Genomic DNA, 14,211 nt, shown 5'->3' on the forward strand with positions numbered 1-14,211 from the left:
TCTTTCTGCCCACTATCTCAGTTTTAGTCCCAGATTTGCACACCAGTTTACCAGATTATTTAAAAGATAGACACTTTTTTTTTTTTTAACTACCATGAAGACCCCCCATAAAAACTAATCCAGATTAGGCTATCTTAAGAAAGAAATTATTTCATAAATGCATTTTGTGACACTACTTTCTCTTGCCAGGGAAGGAAAAAAAAAAAGAAGAAAAAAAAAAAAAGAAAAAGAGTATGAAAGCAGGCATATTTGCAAAGAACAGAGACCACATTTCACAGTACCCAACAAAGAACAATTCACAGCAAGATGCACAGTTTACTGTGGCTGCCATGGTTTGCTGTCAGATATCTGTAAGTGAATTGGATTAACAAAATGCCAAAGATGATGTCAGAATTCAGGTCTAGATGTATTTCAGAGAACTGTCTGCCTCTCTAGTTACTTACTTTCAATAAAGGGTATAGGGTACCTAGAATCGCTTTTTTAAATAAATACATTATTTATTTCTGTTAATCAGCATTGTCACACAACTGTATCAGGCAAATACCAAAACAAAAAACTTATTTATAAAGCCTAAATATTAACATTAGCTTTAGGCTAAATATTTTTACCTCAGGTCTCAGTTCTGTTTCTCAGAACACTGAGAATTTCAGCACAGCCTCCCAGAACACAAAGAACCTTCTGAAGGCAAGCCCCAGAGCAAACTTTTGCCAGCTTTTAAGATACAGAAGTGTGTGAATGACCCAGTTTTCTGAGTTTCTGAGCACCTAGAGAGCCACAGAGTGACATCACTTTTTGAAATATAAGTACTTAGCCATTGTCATAGGGTCATCACATAAAAAAAAAGGGAAAAGAAAAAAGTTATTTCAGGATACTTTGCTGGGTACCTCTCTAGGATCTATGCAAGCGTAACTAAACTCCCTAGCACCCTTGTTACGCACTGACTGAACCAAGAGTGAAACCATTAGGGGTCTTTAAAGATGACCTTTGTTGCCTCACTGTCCTGAAGAAGAACAGAGAGGGCATCTGGCATTCCCAGGGCATTACAACAACTAAACACCAGTTACTGCCATTTAAGGTGAAGAAGAACTAATTTTCTTCGAATACAATAAAACACCTCAGGCATGTCATGGTGAGTGAAATGATGAAAGTCACTGTCAATACCACTGGTATGAGATATGAGATGCACGTGGTTACAAGTAAGGAGACTTCTCAAGATGATTTCCCAGATTGCCACCATTTTACCTGTTGTTCATACAACCTGCCAAAGAGCTGTGGGGTGGCCACAGATTCATGTTTAGACCAGTGCCTCTTCTGTTCTGATCAGTCTGTCCCCTCATTCGTAGTGTTTTGCTGCTGTTCTTGGTAAATTGAGATTCATTATTACTTGTGACTTTACTCCTTTCTGAGACATTCTGGTTCTTGCCTGTTAGTCAATGAGGGCAGAAGCAACAACAGCAACAGTCGGGGTTTGAAGGTTTGCCCGGTAGTGTTGTATGCATTTCAATATAATCCTTGTTGAAGTCCATCAACATTTGTCAAAAATTGCAGGTGAGGGAATCTTGACGTTATATAGAGACAAAGACATTTGGTAACACCGTAAGAACTAGTCAGGGGAGCAATCTTGATAAACAAAACACATTCTGTAGGTTAGAGGCACAGGATATGTCCATCAACTAAATACTCTACCTGGAGCACCATAAAAAAGATTGTTAAGAGGCAGAAAGATGTGAAACCTGGACCCCAAGTAAATCTGAAAATAGAGAGAAACAGGGACATGGCAGACCAAGATGCAGTGTCTTAAACAGTACATGGGGATGAAAAGAAACGAGCCAAAGATAAAACATGAAAGAGAAGCTCAAACAGAGCGGACCAGAAACATAAGGAATGGAGGAACAGACAAGGCAGAATAGAAAAGGGAAGAAAATGCCAAAGGCACTGTTGGGACAAAAGGCGCCAGAAATTCTTCTGTGTGCAAGTGTGAAAGAAGCATTGTTAATGTATAAGTATCACAAGAAAGAAGAAACAATTACAGAACTCAGGTAGGGGGTGGGGAATGCAGAAAGAACAGAACAGTACAGATCTGAACACGGCACACTTCAGGGCTGCTGCACAGTCAGAACATTGTCTCTCCATTTATGAGGCCAGAAACGCATCCCTACAGCAATAAATTAGCATTCACGTAATATTTTACTAGCAACATCATCCATCACTGTAAATAGGCAGTAAACCCTAAACGAAAAATATACAAGTATTCTTTCCCTTGGATCAGTTCAGCACAGGCATATATAAAAACAAGGATCCTTCCCAGTGACCTGGAGGAAGGAGACAGCAAGTCTCAGATCGCATCATGTCATCGTGGCAAACATCAGTCCAACCGCTCACAACCGTGACACTATCAGGAGAGAAAGTAGCGACAAGCTCAAATGCCCTGGTGTTTTTCTTTACACCTCCCGCCAGGGCTCTTGCAGAAGCGCCAGTTATCAGCACTAACAATAGCGGGAACACTCGCATGGCCCAGCTGCGGAGGTCCCAGCCACCAGGGCATCTGATCCTGCTCTGACGGGACCGGCCAACAGGGTGGTTAACACATCTGCGGCTGTGAGGAGGCACCTGGGCCCTGGGCAGGGGGGCGGCAGCACCCAGGGGGCTCCTGCTGGGAGACGCGGGGGGCTGTGGCAGGCAGCATGTAGGCAAGGCAGGAGCACCCGGTCTACACTGACCCAAAAGGTGACCAGCACGGGCAAGGACGAGAGCGCACCTCCCTTCTCGAGCTGTCTCACAGCACCGCCGCCTCCGAGATGCCACCGTGCGGGTCGCCTCCGGCCCCTACAGCCAGATCCCCGGTTTCTCAGGCAGCCACACCGCGGGGCCGGGGCACAGCCCCGCAGACGAGGCAGGCTGGACCCCTCCCGCTGCGGGGCCAAGGGCCGTGCCGCCGGTCTCAGCCCTCACTCACCCGCCGGTCCCTCGTTGCCTCACCTCAGGTGCCCGGCGCTGCCTCCGCACAAACACGCCGCCCGCCCAGCGGGGCCGCCCGCCCAGCGCGGCGCGGGAGGCGAGATGCTCCCGGGGCTGACGGAGAAAGAGCCAGAACGAAGGCAGCCCCCCCTCCCCTGCTCGAGCTGCTACGCCGGCGCCACATAAGGCGGCCGGGCAGCGCTGCCCCGCCGGGGCGGCTGCCAGCCGGCAGCAAGGCACCGCCATCCCCGGGAAGGCGCCCCCGGCCGCCCCCTGCTCCCCTCGGACAGGCCCCGGCCCGCGCCGCCCGGCCCCGCCACTCACACTGCTCCGCCTTAGTGGACATGCTGCCGCCCCGCTCTGCCCCTCGGCCGCCGAGGAGCGCCTGCCCCCGGCCGCGGTGGAGCTGGCGGTAACCGCTCCGCCTCAGCAGCGGTGCGGCTGCCGCAGGGCTGCGGGCCGGGGAGCGGCGAGCAGGCGGGGCTGGGAGCGAACGCACTCTTAAAGGGAAAGCGCGGCTGGCGGCCGGCTGCGGCTGCGGGGCGGGGGCGGCCCGGCAGGGGATGGGGCGCGGGGAGCCCTGTCCGCCCCGGGGCAGCCCTGGAGCGGCGACGGCGCCCCGCCGAGGCGCCGGGCTTGCCGCAAGCGCTGGGCCGGGAGCTGCCGGGCCGCGAGGGTTCGGTGAGCTCCCCCCGGGCCTCGGCCGTGCCCCCCGGGGCTTCGAGGGTGTGTGGGACTGCGGAGCGGCGGCGGCGCGCACCGCCCGGGCCGGGCCGGGGCCCCGTTCGGCGGGCAGCGGCGAGAGGGGGAGCACGGAGCTAGGCCAGGGCCGGCCGTGCTGCCGGGGGTTGTTCGCAGGGCTGCAGCCCTGTCCTCCGTTTTATTCTTTGCTTGAAACGGGACCGTTGTTCTCTTGGGAACTTACCCTCCCCTCGGCCCCCCGGGCTCCAGCCGCGTACCCCAGAGGGCACGAAGTCAGGTGCCCTGGGCGGGTTTCCCCACGTTTCCGTAAGGCACCGGGTATCTCAGCAGGGCCATGCCTCACCCAGGAGGCAAGGGCTGAGCTCAGCCCCAACTGTGACCCCACTCCATTACCAGATCCCAGCTACGGTTATGGCCCCAGGCACCGTCAGAGCAGGGCCAAGGTGGGATGAAAAGACCGGTTGTGGTGGGAGCACAGTAGCAATGGTATAATTCATTTGCTCCAGGAGAAACCAGTGCGTGTCCTGCCAGCTTCCCCAGCGTCCTGACTTGGCCTTACCAGGACTCAGAAATGAACGGCTAGCTGTGCATTTCTTCTCTGAAACTTTTTGAAACATTTTTTTCAGATCCTCACACCTCTGGGAAAGGTGTGTGGAAGCAGTAGTATTTCATCAGCCAGGGCATGGGAGTCTTGATGTTTATAGATAAAAAAACAGTTGCAACATACTCTCCTCAAAGCATTGGGCTGCATAAGATGAGTATGCCAGCAGCAGCCAAAGAGAACTGTGCTCTGGGGGTGGAGGAAAATAGGTATCTTTTATTATTCATCATGCAAGGCAGTGCCTCCAAATTACTGCTGCCTTCATTTGGGGATGATGCACATTCTGTGCCGGGAAATGCAGTGAAGGGGCAGGTGCTGTTCAGTGGCATTTAACAGGGTGGCTTTTTTTACAGGAGCAATCTTCTAAAGATACTGCATGTGCAATGTTTTTTCAACCACTTAATTAAGTTCAGAATAGAGCTTTCATGGCATTTCCTTGACACCACCGTTCTTTCCACACTCCCTGCTGCTTGTGAGCCCCAAAGAGAGAGCCAAGCCAACATAAACCGCTGCCACTGGCTGGTATGAACAAGCTGCCATGACTACAGTGGGACTGATCAGCAACTGAAAGGCATGAATTAACGGGGAGAGGACTTGCTTCCATTTCCCTGAGCAGTACTTCACAAAAGCAAAGAGCACTGGCCCATTCCCACATGTGGTTTGCTCCTTCCTGTTGAGTTTGCTGCAAGATCATTTAGGTTGATACCTGAACATTTAAATTTTCTCTTTTACATTTAAACCTTTAAGAGTAAACATTTAAGTTTATTCTTTTATTAGAAACTGGCATGTTATATCAGATCCTATTAAAGTCATTGAGAGTTTTTCTATTTATTTTTATTTAATGAAGTGCCTAGGGAGGCCATGTGGTGCTACAAGTCCTGCTTCCCCCAACCCTAGGTCTCACAACATAGAACATAAGTGATGAAAATACAGACAAATGGCTTTCAGATTTCATTGAAATAGGCTGCTGAAGGCAGGTTTCATCTTTAGCTTGAATGTCTTTCTATCGATGCAACAAATCAATCTGAACTGCTTTATTGCTCATTATGGAACAACAGGGAACCTTTTGCACTGAGAGGAACTGAGCTCCCATAGGTATCCTTTAAAATATACCAAGTGTTCACATACCGCAGTGGTGAGCCTACTAAAAACATTCAGGTTGATAAAGCAAGAGTATGCTGAGAAAATATGAATTCCATTTCTCATGTAAAATTTCTTTTTTTGTTTTTAAGTGCCTGAAAATTGCAGCTATGCCTGCATTTGCTAAACAAGGTTCTATACAATTCAGCATGTCATTCAGATGTATGGAAACCATTTTATTGCTTATGAGTCCTCCTGCATGCCTAAAAAATACCTAAGCCCCAAATAAAGCCTGATACAAGTCATCTGTTGTTTGGTCAAACAATTTGATAAATTTGCCTAGTTTGTGCTTTAAATTGTGAAAAGGAGCAAATACAGGAACATGGCACTCGGAATTAATTTCTCAGGTCTCCGTCCTGAATAGAAATCACGATTTCTCAGCAAGATCCTCATGGATTTACCTAATAAAATGGGTACTGTGCTCCATTGGAAACAATTTTAAGCAGCTAAAGTTTATGTCCATATGCTTTTTACCTCTGCATGCATACAGTTAAGAGAACACATAAAAGCTGCAGGCATCTGAAAGTCCACAAGTCATTAATGCAAGAACATATTTTTAACAATAAATGAATGGGGAATGGAAATCTTACCAACTGATGAGAACCAAAAAAAATCAAATGTACTTTTCTGAGTTCATGAGTGGAGATTCTCAGAATCACAGAATCCCCGAGGCTGCAAGGAACTTCTGGAGTACATCTACTCCAACTTCCCTGCTCAAAGCAAGGTCAAATAGAGCAGATTGCTTGGGGCCATGTCCAGTCAGGTTTTGATTATCTGCAAGGATGCAGACCCACAACCTCTTTAAGCAACCTGTTCAAAGGTTTGACCATCCTCACAGCTGAGAAGTTTTTTCTTACATTTAGGTGGAATCTCAGTTTGTACCCATTGCCTTTGGTCCTGCCACTGAGCACCACTGAGGAAAATCTGGCTCCATCTTCTTACTCCCTCCCCTCAGGCATTTATACACATTGATAAGACCACCCCAAAACTTTTCTCATAGAGACTAAACAATCCCAGCTCTCTCAGCCTCTCATATGACAGGTGCTTGAGCCTCTTCATCATCTAGCTCTTCCCGCACTCCAGTGTGTCTGTCTCTGTCTTGTACTGGTGAGCCCAGAACAAGACACAGCACTCCAGACAAGGTCTCACCAATACTGGGTACTTGAAGGAGATGACCCTTGAAAATCAGTCAGCTGCATGTCTGGATATTAAGTTGAAAAAAACTTATTCAAGAGAGCTAAAAAATATACCTGCCTCTTACAGAGGAATTTGTTATAAACCACGTTCTTTGTTTAACTGACTGAGGAGACTTAATTCTCATATTTTCTTCTACTTTGGCTTTTGCAGGATAAGGTTTGGAAGGGATGGGAAGCATACTGGTTCCGTGTTTGTGATGGCTTTTAACTAAACTTTGTCTGCCATAACAGTGTGCATTGCAGTTACAGCATAATGCAAGAATAAATTAATGAAATATACTATAAGAAGAAAAGTTGTCCAGAGCTGAACTCACTATTTATGTGACTGCTGTCACTTTGAATTACATTTTCAAGTATTCATGTCTGAACATGGAACACAAAATCTAATATTGTTCATTTGTTTTTAATCTCCAAGCATTAACAAATCTACTTTTACAAAGGTAATCCTTTCTGAAAAATGCAAAATCCTAAACTCCTCTACCTTGAATCATGTTCAGAACATTTCTTAAATTGTTCATAAACTAAAATGAATGTATGCATATATAAAAATAAAACTGTCTATGTATCTGTTTACAGGTATATATGTATGCATTTGTATACAGGGATGTTCGTCATTAGCAACTGTTAAGACATTCTCATGGTGTTTTCCTTAAAGGCTCAGCTTCCAGAGTCAGGTAATTACATGAATCTGTATTTGAATTTTAAATAAAACTTAGATTTTGCCGTCACATTCAGAGACTCAAGCACAATATAAACAATGGTTGAAACAAATGAGGATTTCAATGCCTAAATGAGAGGCAAGGACCTAAATGCTTTCTAAGTTTTATCAAACAACAAAAAACAAGACCAGATTTAATTTATTTAAAGCCTATGTCTTGATTTTTTGAAATTTGCTCACAATTTGTGGCAGGAGGTTATCATTAACTGCATTGTGATAGAGATGTTAAAACCCACAGTAGAGGTGGGGAAATGTTTGGAATGTCTCAGATTCTTGCTTTAATCACTACAGCCCTGTCTGGATGGAAGAATTTGCCATGAAATGAAGGAGATAAGGGAGAGTCTGCCTGGTGAACAAGTGGTAATCTTGATAAGAAAAGCCAAACATAACAGTCAAATGGAGCAGGAGAGGGTGAGCTTTTCCAGCACTCAGGACTTTCCAAGCCACATGGTGCTCTCTGGGTATTTACCCAGCAAACCTAACACAGCTGCAAGGTGCTTGGTACAGGTCCAAGGGCCCTGGACAGCTCCTGTGTAGGCACTGACCTCCTCCCTGCCAGATTCAATCAGCAGATGGAGACCCTCAGGTTCAGACATGGGCACTTGACAGCAATAGTTAGACGCCCATTAAATTTAATTTGTCCCTAAACCTTTGCTCTCTGTAAGCATTAATCCTTGTGAATGATGGTAAAATAGATAATCGCTTGAGAAAAATGTCTATCTGGGATTAAACTGAACCATTAGGCTCAACTCAGATAGGCTACAGCATATATCCTGGTTGACACAGGATGATGAGTTCGAGCTGTTCCTCAAGGGCTCAGACACCTGGCATAACCAGGATCAGCAAAGAGACAGTGAACAGCAAAGGCACCTCTTCTTGCTCACAGAAAATCGTGTCTGTGTATGAAAGTAACATGATATTACTGACAGCATAGTCTTGTGCAGGAAAAGAATTTCTTCTGAGGAGATACCCAGTCTTAGCCTCTGTGCTGAGACTTAAAAATGCCAGGAAAACTTCCTCTCTTTCCTTTGGTGTTACTATCACACAGCAATATGTACAGAAAGAAAATCAACCAGACCTGCTGTGGGAGGAATGGAATGCAGCTATTCTGAGGAGGAAGGTGTAGAGTATAGTAGGATAGAAATTAGGGTAAAACAGGAATTAGGATAAAGAACAGAACAGAATAGAACAGAATAATAGAAGTTGGCAGTCGTAGCAGAAGTGATTGTGATGTGATGAGAAGTTTGGCTGAAGCCACCAACCCATATCAGTTATGCCACCTGGCATGTGGCAAATGCATTTCAGTCATTACTGGCTTGGGTTGACTTAAAGTGAGAGACTGAGCAATAAAGAGCTCTGGGTCTCGTTGCTAGTACTGTGATCCCAACAGAGTTAATATTTGTTAATATTTGTTCTTTCTCTCCCCAGAATAATTGATACTTCAGTAAAAAAAGAACATCATTAGGAAATACAGTTTAGGAAATACAGTGGTTATTTGGTTGTATTTACAAATCCTTAATTTTCTTCTTATTCTGACAATTACTTCAACTAACTCTGTGGATGTTAGCTTTATTATTACATTTGTCAGTATCCGTCACTGTAAAAAAAAGTCTGATAAATGCCCTCAATTTCTCTTTTAGAGTAATCTCATTAGCCTCTAAGTGAACAAAATACTTCATTTGTTGCCATAGCAGTGGAGTTTTGAGAAATAAATGGTGACCTGCATTAAGAACTAGCACAAACCTGATGAGCATGTACTAGGATTGTTATAAAATCAGAGACTGGTTTTATGAGCCCTAAGAAGCACAGTGTTTGTGACAGCTACCATGACGTGTTTGTGAAAATTAGCATCACCCTGGCTAAATTAGATCTCCTCCCAATAAGTTGAATTTTTTGTCTGACCTTTAATCTCAGGCTTGTGCAGAATTGACTGTACCACCTACCTACATGGCTAAAGTAAAAGCACACTGCAGTTTTAGTAATGCTTTAGGAATTAGATTGCAAGTGTCAAAAAACTGTCTTTCTGAACCTATCACAGCACCGTGGCCCAAAGGCTTAGACATGAACATGGAAAACAAGAAACCCAGAGCATAATTTTCATTGTGCTTTAGTATTGCTACATTGAAGTAAAAGTGTTTGGGAATGGCCTCTGCTGGGCAAAACCAGTGACAGAGCAAAAGAAAGCATGAGATTTTCCATGAAGGAGGTGAGGAGAAAGAATGCGACAGTCAGCGCTGATAAGGTCCTCGGCATTTTGCTGCGTGTACCATGTTTTTGACCCATGCCAGGGTGCAGGCCCTGGCTCAGTACCAACTAAAGCTGACTGACCTTGCTGATATGCTTGAAGGCTACCTTTCTAGCAGCCAGTAAGCTAACTAGTCTCTCCTCCAAATTGGTTTGCTCCACATAGGAGTGCAGGAGTTACGTAAAATGAACTTTAAGGGTGGATTATCAGACTAGAGCCTTAGTGTGAAACACAAAGTGAACTAAATTGACAGAACTGGGGCGCATTCAGAGCAGCCTGTAGGAAAGCTGCTGCACTTCACACAGGAATGTGGATATTTTTCTCATCTGCAGACCCTTACAAATTGTCAAGTGGATGTGTTGCTCTATCTATAGCGAATTTAAGCCTACTGACAATTGGTTAGTATTCTCCAGCTACTTTTTTCAGACCCAGTGTGTGTATGGACTATAAGCGGAATACTACTGGGTCTCATTAATTCAGTGAGAGCTCCATTTTTGAGAAGAGGTGATATAGTGGCTGAAAGGCACCATGACCACTTTCTGTCAACTTACTCAGAGCTATAACGAGTATTTTAGCATAAATATGTACTGAAGGAAGTAACTATAATCACAAACCACATAAATATTCTGAAGTTTAATACAATACAAGACCTTTTGTCTTAGCTGGAATGGCCTTTACTTATGTTCCTATGGAAGGACAGGTTTCAGCCACTTACCCTTAGGCATATACATCTTACCTGTGCTACTACCTGTAGGCAGCTTAAAGCCAGCTTTGGAACATTTGCAAGAAATGCAAACCATTGGTGTAGATACATGATGAGAAGCACAGCAGGGAACCTTCCTCCAGCAGTCTTGTTTCCATCTCCTCCTGCTTGAAGTTGGACAGGCACTTCATGTTTGGTACTCCGCATCTGTAGAATTACCAGAGAGTGGCTCTTGACTCTCTTTGCAAAGGGCTCAGCTGATGTCCACACATAAAGCTCAGCACTGTTTGGGGAGCTCTGAGCCAGCAGGAAGCCCTGGCACTGTAGTACCCACCAGGCTGCAGGTAGGGTTGTTGCTGCTGAAATGCAAACTCATTAACCATTTTGACCAAACAACTCTGGGAGCTGCAGGAAGGCTGAGGAAAAAACAGCTGGTAGAGCTGGAGCCCCAGGCACCGATGGCTGCATTTATCAGCCCAGCCCTGGCTGAACTCTGGCTGGTTTAGGCTAGAAATTAAAATCAAAATAAAACCTTTTGCACTTGGTAAAGCTTATTAGCTCACTCATACCACACTAACAGCAATAAATGTGCCTGCAGTGACCCGGCTTCCCTCTTCATCTCGGTTTTCAGTACACCACATTACCCAGAGCTTTCAGTCTCAGGATTAATGATTCATTTGAGATCCATCAGTAAAGAGGGCTACATTAAAAAAACACTATTTTAAAATACCTGTAACATTCTAGGAAGAAATGCTTGAAGTAGATTGGAAATGTGAAAAAAAAAATCTGAAAAAATACTTACATTTTAGATAGCTCTTTAAGTAGTTTCTAAAAATTATCCTTGCTTCAATGTAAACATCCCTATACATCTATATTGCCAGATATTAAACACCAAATTACTTTTTTATCACATTTTATTTAATGCAGTTCTCAGTGCTTCACTCACATACCCCAAGCACACATTATAAGCAGGCAATCTTACTATTCATTGCCACAATTTAAGAACACAAGTACAATGACTGAAATGTCATATCTTAATAATTAATTTAGTTATTACTAGGTGAGAGAAGGATGACAAAATCAGATGCAGAACAAGAAGGCACACCGAAATGTTCAAAACCATTTTCTACAAAAGATTCTGCAAAATAGCCTTACTGGTTTCAGCAGATGTGCTCACAGTGTGCAGGAGCAGCATTTCAGAGTACTTGCCCAGCTGCATTTCAGTTACTGGCATGTTTTTTTCTCTGAATACCAGGAATGTATATGCCTATCCAAAACTCATCAAAATCTGTGGGAAACTTTCCACATACATAACTGGGATTTCACATCAGGCTATTCATTTCAATGATAAAGTTATAGGTTTTTGGAAAAAATAAACCAGTACCACTTTCTTTAAACAGTCAGGATGCCTCCATTCTCACTCTGAAAACTTCAGTCATGGTTATAAAACTGAGGGAAACTCAGACAATTTATTAAAATATCATACTTCAGAAATGCAGCAAGAATGTACTTTTACACATTCACAGCCCTGCTTTCAGGATCTGTTTTGATATTAGCCATTACAAATGACTTAATGAAATTATAAATCATGTTCTACTATTACTTAAGCCTCACAACTAATACTTAAGCATCACAGAAGGTTAATATTCTGTATTTTTTTGCAAGACAGACATGAAAGAATTAGAAGGCATTCCTTTATAACACATGTAACATGGTATAACAAGTATTATTCATTGTACTTATGTCAAATATATTCTGGACTTCAAAGTATTTATCTTAACATTCATTATAAAGAGCAACCATGGAAAAATGTCACAAATGTAACAAATTTTAATCTAAAAATTGAAAATAAATTGAAGTATCTGACAATCATGACCTGCTGAAAAACATTTATTCTAGTGGAAGAATAGATTGGGTGAGGGAACACACCAGAAGAACACATGTAAAGATTAATCTTTCAAGAAAATCATCTTAAACTCTCAGAGTTTTTGTCTGAGAGGAATATAAATTTTCTCCCATTTTTTTAGTTTAAAGCTTTAATGGTACACAGGAACAACCACAAAACCACAGATGAACTGCAAAAAGTGAATTTATTTCTGTTACATTGCCAATCAGGGAAACCCTGAAGCAGCACCCAAGCAGGAGCACACAAGCGTGAACACAGGCGTTGCAGAGCTTGGCCCATGCTAGAGGATCGCTGAACCTGCTGTTTTCACCTGTATTTCAGGGATTCACACAGACGTCATTTACCACTGTGCTTTGATCTTTCCCACAGCAGGGCAGGAGTCTCATTCAGTAGAGTGCCTCTGTCACAGGCCTATGTTATCTAAACACAGATGGTCTACTTGTCCAACACATGAGGCCAAAAAACAATTAGTATGATATACATGTTTTTTGACACTCCAGCCGCAAGTCACTTGCGTGTATTTACAGCCCTCCTCACCAACCTTCCATTAGTTTCCCACAGTACCTGATGACTGATTCAGACTGGTCCATGCAGGCTGGTCCAACTGCAAAGATGATGGAAGAGTAGACTTAGCACTATTTTGCATCACTATGCTATTTTATAACTGGGTCCAGTTCTGCAGTATCTGCAAAACCTTTCTGACCTGGGACCTGTCCCACAGGACTGATGATAGTATGTGAACCGGGACTTAAGTTAGCCATATTCTCTATCAGGAATTTTAGGGTTTTTTCATATGTAAGCAATTTGACATTCATAAAACCTAAACTAATTTTTCAGTCATCTTGTTTTAAACTGGTCTTCAAGCCACTGTGTTCTCCTTTTCAAGAGAGCCCAAGTTACGAGTGTTACAGTATATTGGAGCCTTTAGATCTTAATTTTGAAAGGATGTTTTCTATTTCTTTTTATAGCTTGGAAGGTGGCACAGGAACCATCCAGCTGATCCAAGAACTGTCAGTGAAAGTGCTGAGAATCCAATGATTGTCTCCTAAATGAAAGGAAATACCATTAAAGCTAAAAAAACTGGAATGCTCCCAGGGAATCAGTCTATTGCCAACCAAGTTATGTGTTATTATTAAACTTCTGCAGCTATAATCCCAGAAACATGACAGATTCTAAAGGAAAAATAATCTACAGGGGATTATTTTGCATGTTTGGACTAGAAGCAGTAGCAACTCATAGCAGCTGGAAAAAAACTACCTTAGTCCATACCATGCACAAACATGCTTATACAAGACATTTAAAAGCATAAAAGACATCAAAAGAGACAGAAATTTTCTTATTTTCCTACAGATTCAGCACATTTTCTGCCTATTTCTTGAGTTTTTTATTAATAAAATCTTTATAGAAACATTATTTGCTTAATAGTAACATTAGTGCAGCTCACCGCTAATCATATATGAGCTCTGAGTATCTACTAACAACTGGGAGTTGATATAATAGGGGAGAGAGCTGCTGCTAAAATTTGTTTGTAAGTCTTCTATAATCACATATTAGAGTACTTGTGCTGGGGACTATAATGAAACCTCATAAAAGAGCACCCCACAGAAATGGGATTTTGCGATGACACACATCTCTGTAGGATGCTGTGACAGCATTCCCTTCCTCTCCGGAACAAGCTTGCCATCTAGGAGGCTGGAGGAGAGGTACTTCTGCAAGACTGGAGGGGAGTTCATGGGGAGATCTGGCTTCTAGCTGGGATGAAGAAAACCTATATTGTCACATGGAAGAGAATAGCGAGAGTAAGCTCTTCTGAGAAGACTGGGACTCACACCAAAGCTCTGGGTGAGGAAAGGAAAAGTGAGGGCACAAAGACTGAACTCACCACCAGTCCCACTTTTTCCTCAGATGGGGAGCTGTGGATGCAGTGGTTGCTCCAACTGACAGACCTGAAGCGGAAGAGTCGGGATCCATGGTGCATTATAGGGCCCATCGTTTCATTCCAGTGAGGGGAGAGCACAGCTGGGGTATCCTGACCAGCCAGT

At 43.7% G+C, this 14,211-nt stretch overlaps 1 protein-coding gene across 8 annotated transcripts in view; it reads right to left on the reverse strand.

The window, feature by feature from the left end:
• The window catches only part of UNC79 (unc-79 homolog, NALCN channel complex subunit), a 118,073-nt gene extending 114,664 nt beyond the window's left edge, over nucleotides 1–3,409 (reverse strand). For all 8 annotated transcript variants that reach the window (XM_037395493.1, XM_037395500.1, XM_037395496.1 and 5 more), the window contains exon 1: nucleotides 3,283–3,409. In XM_037395493.1, the coding sequence (XP_037251390.1) occupies nucleotides 3,283–3,304 (22 nt within the window). In that variant the 5' untranslated portion in view covers nucleotides 3,305–3,409. The remainder of the gene's footprint in view (nucleotides 1–3,282) is intronic.
• Nucleotides 3,410–14,211: the final 10,802 nt, after the last annotated feature.

This window comes from Falco rusticolus, chromosome 7 (assembly GCF_015220075.1).
Source record: "Falco rusticolus isolate bFalRus1 chromosome 7, bFalRus1.pri, whole genome shotgun sequence".
In the NCBI taxonomy this organism is placed as follows: domain Eukaryota; kingdom Metazoa; phylum Chordata; class Aves; order Falconiformes; family Falconidae; genus Falco; species Falco rusticolus.